This window comes from Nicotiana attenuata, unplaced genomic scaffold (genome assembly GCF_001879085.1).
Source record: "Nicotiana attenuata strain UT unplaced genomic scaffold, NIATTr2, whole genome shotgun sequence".
NCBI classification, from domain to species: Eukaryota; Viridiplantae; Streptophyta; class Magnoliopsida; order Solanales; family Solanaceae; genus Nicotiana; species Nicotiana attenuata.
The window spans coordinates 573,547-579,556 of NW_017670411.1; the positions used below are offsets into that span (position 1 = coordinate 573,547).

The 6,010-nt window shown below is 33.2% G+C and overlaps 1 protein-coding gene across 1 annotated transcript; it reads right to left on the reverse strand.

Annotated features, from left to right (window-relative positions):
• Positions 1 to 1,843: 1,843 nt before the first annotated feature.
• LOC109239065 (myb-related protein Myb4-like) lies at positions 1,844 to 4,385 on the reverse strand. The gene is made up of 3 exons (XM_019405572.1): positions 4,035 to 4,385; positions 3,715 to 3,844; positions 1,844 to 2,798 (listed from the first exon to the last, which is right to left on the reverse strand). Exons 1-3 carry the CDS (start codon positions 4,165 to 4,167, stop codon positions 2,234 to 2,236), a joined length of 828 nt encoding a protein of 275 aa, XP_019261117.1. The 5' UTR covers positions 4,168 to 4,385; the 3' UTR covers positions 1,844 to 2,233.
• Between the last annotated feature and the right edge of the window lie 1,625 nt (positions 4,386 to 6,010).

Here is a 6,010-nt window from a genome sequence, read left to right on the forward strand (position 1 = left end):
TGGTAAAATTTTTCTGTTTGTGCTTTAAGTTATTTTTGTAGTCACTCCATGAGTCAGGCAGCTTCTCAATCAACACTCCAGCAGCAAACTTTTCTGGTAATGACATCCCCTCGGCCTTCAAGTCTTCGAACAATTTTTGAAATTCGTTGATTTATACGTTCATCGCTTTATCATCTCTCATCTGCCATTGATAAAATTTTTCTACTATAAATTTTTGTTTTGTAGAATCTTCAGCAGTGAATTTTTTAATTAAGGCTTCCCAGATAGCTTTTGCTTCTTTATAGCTACAATACACGTCAAACAGTTCATTAAAAATAGTTTGCAATATAGTATGACGACATACCTTGTTGGCATGTTGCCATGATTCCACTATTTTATTATCAGTGTCTGGACTAGGTTGTGGATGCAGCAGTGCATGTGCAACACCATGGACATCAAGCAATGAGAAAATACATTCTTGCCAACGCTTGAAATTTTCATTGGCGAAAATTTCGATATTCGACACATATGGAAATGGCTTGGCATATAATAGTGCAACTGGAACTGGGGCAGCAGAGGTAGCGCCAGTATTGGTAGTATTAGTAGTATTTTCAGCATCAGTGTTGTTTTCCATAGTTTCTTAAATTGTAGTAATTGAGAGCAAGAATTTCAATAATAACACTGCTTCAATATTATTTGTAAGCGGATATACGGATTGACTTGAGTCATGCTAGGCACTGTCCTAAGAAACTATTTCAGCTGTGTAAAATGTCTCTCCGGGATTAAACAAGCCTACCTCTATTTGGGAGGATATAGGAATCAGCAAAATATTAAATTACAAACCCAACTAGCTAGTAGGAAAAGTAAATAAGGAAGAAAATAACTAATATTTAATATTGGACAACAAAGGAAGAAGAGAGGCATGAAAGGAGAGAAATGATGTTTTTGCCATGTGAAATTGGCTTAAGGGAAGACCCTTTTATAGGCAAAAAAGCTTAAGGCTTTTCTTGCCATTTGTCAAGTATAATTGTGAAGACTTGCATGCATCTTGTCACACGGATGGACATTTGTCCACCTTTTTTGAAATATCACAACAGAAAGGAGTTGCCATGTTAATGTCAAGTCATTGGCTCTTAAAAATACACTTCCAATCTGCTTAAAATTTTCATGATGAATTATTTAACAAGTTAAAATAATTTTTTAATTTATCATTTATACCTGTACGTCATTTTTTTCAAAAAGTAAACATCACTTCTTTGAGTTTGTGTTTTTCTTGGTAATATATGAAAGATATTGGTCAGTTCTGTTAGCTAATCTTTTTTTGCAAATTGTTATGGCTATTAATTAGTCAGTTCACTTGCATATGACCGTTCAATGACTGGCTTTTTCAAGATCGATATATTGAAGACTGAAATAATCCATTTTTCCACAGTCAATAGTTGATTCCGAAGGCGTAACGTTGTTACAAGTTATTCTCGACTTGCCCCTTTTGAACGGTCTTACGGGGAAAAGTGTTGCAACCTCCTTTATTTAAAGGGAGAAAGTAGAAAAATATTTCAATGTCATTCTAATGGTTGCACAATCTAAAACACGATTAGGAGAAAACCATTTCATTTTAATTTTTTTCAATGAGCAAAGCAATATGTTACTCTCTCCGGTCCACTTTAATTTATTTCATTAAGAAATTCATCTTTAACATTAATTAATAATAAAATTGACCCTATTAACCTTAATTTATTTATTGAAAATATAACAAATACTTATAGGTTCTTTACTCCAAGGACAATTTTGAAAAAAAGAAATTAACTCCTTCTTGATATTTGAAAAAATTAAATATTGTAGACCACAAAAATAGGTCAAAAACTCAATTAAAGCGGATCAGATGGAGTACAATACATTTCCGCAGAAAAAAAATTAAGCTAAGTTATGAGGATGGTGACTACAGGTTTTCCAACATTTTTTCTCAAAATATGATTTTTCTTTTGCTTAGTCCTCCAATGTATATCTGTGATTGTGCCTAACTGCCTATATATGGAACAACATTCCTAAGTCAATAGAAAAGACATCACCATCCACTTACACTTCTCCCACTAAAACTAAGTAAAAAGGTTCAAAATAACACCAAACACGGATGGTCAAGAAAATTACAAACATGAAGTTTCAAACTTATCGACTCCAAAAATTCCTACAACCTATTAGCTAGATACCACTGCCTCAAAATATACAGAAGAACCAAAATTGACATATAGACCCCTCAAAATTCTGGTAATTCTGGTAAGTCATCAGTCTTTATGAAAACATTGTACCAAAAGTCCATGTCATCCTCCGTTTTTGTAGTTAACATGTCCACATTTTCTTCCTTCAAACTGGAAAATGGTAATTGAACTTGTAATTCTTGATCAGCAGCAACCATAACATGATCAGTACTACACCAGTTATTGTCCGTTGTTAATTCGTCCGTCCAAAAACTCTCATCGATCTCTGGAAAATACTCCGACGACTCCATTTCTTCTTGCTTAATCACAATTTGATGATCATCAACTAGTGTCACAGTTGACATTTCAGTACTAGATGAAATTTGGGGTGAGTTAGGAGCTGGCACTGGGCTATCAATGTGTTTTTGTTTATTAATAACTGTAAGATCAGAATTATTGGATGATTCAGAAGTAGTAGGACCCTTGGAATCATGATTCTTGGGGTGTCTTTTGGAGTTCTGAAGAGGCTTATAATCTTTGAGCTTCTTCTTCAAGTGGGTGTGCCAAACATTTTTTATTTCATTGTCTGTTCGTCCCGATAATTTTGCTGCTATTGCAGACCATCTGCACATATGAGGAAATTTTTATTAGCAACTAATTTATTTAAACTATCATATCAAACAACAACAACAGCAGCTCACTAGAATTTCACTAATGGGGTCTGGGGAGGATAGAGTGTACGCAAACCTTACCCCTTTCCCGGAGGATTTTTATACTATCAAGATCATATGAAAAATAATTATAATTATCTGTCTGTGAAAAATGAGATTAGTACATATAAGTTTAAAGATAACTTAAGTTACTAATACAATAAACTAAAACAGAAATTCTTTAAATTTTAGGGTGTATAAGTTAAATCGACAAGTATTTGTAGACTAAGAGAAGAGGACAAACATAACGTGGTGCTTAAATTTTAATAATAATGTCACAAAATCCTTAGGAGATATTAGCCATATGCATTGGTTTTTAACAGTTGATGCATAGACTGGGAAATGAGATTGATTAAATAATATTTTAATTACCAACTTGTCTAAGCGAATCTTTTTCCCCTCTATTTGTATTATTATTCCTTGAAAGAAACAAAACGACATGGAAATAAGGAAATAAGATATGTGTTCAGTGTTCTTTGGCTTGATATACTAAATCTTTCTTTTCGATTTTCTAAGTACTCTCTGAAAGTAAAGACAAAAGTATTTTCTTTAAATTTTAAATAATCCGCAATCTAAGGTACTATTGCCTTTAGAAAAAAAGGTCTTTTTCTTTGTGCCCCTTTTTCCCACTTTGGCATAATAATGATTATCAGCACACAAGGCATTATTCATACTCTAACAAAAATATTCAGCCTTTAAGCGTAACTTATAATGTGCAGAGTTTAATTAATTTTAGCAATAAAAAGGAGAAGAAAAAGATTAGGATTTTAATTTGAATGTATAGAAGAAATTGATATAAGAAATTTAATCTAAAATAAAAAAAAACTAACCTATTGCCAAGCATTTCATGTAACTGGATAATTGTATCTTCTTCTTCCTTGGTGAAATTTCCCCTCTTTATATCTGGTCGCAAATAATTCGTCCATCGCAGTCTGCAACTCTTTCCGCATCTCAATAGTCCTAAGTGATGACAAAGCCAAACAAAATGAGTAATAGGTTTCACTCGTAAAAAATCTCAGGATAAAACAAAATAGATTTAGAGACGGATTCATGAAAAAGGTTAAAATGTATATGACAAATTAAACTAATTCAAAAAATGGACGATATCATTTTTGGACCAAAAATGTTGTGGGTTAGGAAAATTAATTACCAGCTAGTTTGGGAAGGGCTCGCCAGTTGCCATGGCCATTTTGTTGAATGAAAGAGATGAGAATCTGATCTTCTTCAGGAGTCCATGGCCCTTTTTTCAGCCCCATTTTCTCACAACAAGGAGCTCTTCCCATTTTCTTTGCTTGATCTCTCTTCTGAATTCTCCTTGTTGTGTGTTGGTTTAGGTATTTTCCAACAAGGACGAAAGAAATGCCAAAAAGCTCAAGACTCAAGAGTAGTAGCAAAATGACCAGGGATGGGTATTTATGCTTTTGAACAGATTCCCATTTCGACGAAATTGGATCTCTCTCTCACATACAAACATTAACTAAGACTTTATCTTTAATTTTATGCAATGACGGGATCACACAAAATCAGATTACTTAATAAATAATTATATTGATTATACTAATCTACAATAAATGATAAATTATCTACCTACGTTATATAAAAATCGTTACACTATCGGTTCATATTTAACTTAAATTCAAACAATAAAAATTCATATATAATACTGTCGGTCAATATAAAGATCATTTCACTATCGGTCTTAGTGATATATCTCTCTTCAATTTAAAAAAAGCAAAAAACAAAAGCACGTTTAAGTGATTATATGTTCACGATGCTACATATATTACAGTGTGGACTAATAATATTTTCACTGAATTAACAAGTACAGGGGCTTGAGAGATTTTTACAGACTATTCAGATTCGTTGTACGTGGACAGAAAATCTTTTAAGATTGTGTAGATTATTTGGTATTTAGTAGGATAATAACAGCAAATTACTTACTTTTGTTACATTTACTCTAAATATGCTAATATAAGGAGCATTTCTTATATTTTCTTATATATTGTTAAATATTCTACATTTTCAGCGTGTGGACTCTGTGCAGGAGATTAGTTCAGGAAATTTAGTAATTTAATAACAATTTGTCATTAAGTGATTTGGTAAAATAACACGAGCTAGAGAGTACTGACGAAGGCGCAATGAATGCACGTGAACAAAGTTATCTTGTAAGCGACAACTCAAGTTTTTATTTGCAAGTATCAGTAATCGAATTAAATATATGACAAATAGTGAGAGACAAGTTGGGTTTATTTATTAGGAAAATTACCACTGTGAAAGATTTCATATGTATACTTTTGAAATATTCCATAGAATATTCAAAACAGTCTCAATTTAGCAGTTTTCTCATTAAGAGGTCGTTTAACGTGCATTACAAAAAAAATTATGCATGCATTGGCTTTATGTATTTGTTTACCCTAAAAAATGAGTCAATTAAATTTATACACGGTTTAAAAGATACGTGATTTAATTCAATACGAATTATTTAAGAACCACAAGTAATAAATTAAAGAAAAAATGAACAATCAAGCCAATCGTAATGTGCTGACCAAGCCTAATCTTAAGTTAAGCACTGAAATTCGGCCTCGATCGATACAAGCTCAGTTGTGATTAAAGAAGAGAATAACTGAAGAACACTTTGAATAGTAGCTAGAAGACAAAAATGAACTTTTATTGCTTTGATATGCGTGTCAACAATGTGTGTAAAATAAAAGAATTCTCCCCTTTATATAGTAGGACAATTTTAGTCCTAATACAAGTCTAAATAAGGTAAAAATCTTCTTTTTTCGGTAAATGCCGATCCGCAGTTGATATCAGACAGGATCTGCGCCATAATATTTGGCTAAGGGCGAATATTACAGCTCCCAACTTATCACGACCAACCGTTCCTCCTTTTCCCGTGACCTCGAAATTTCACTCAGTCCGGGTCCATTATTTTGTCGTGCCCGATCCCAGATACATCGTTCACTTTTCCCGAGTTTCGATACAACGGATCCTTCGCCCTTGCTTGTAGTGGCGTCAGACCGTGCTTCCCCCTCGTCTCCTTATCGGGGAGTCGGGGAAAACTTTGTCCCTAATTTTACCCGTACACAGATAGTCCCCTCACTTTTTAGAGTGCAGATTTATCGG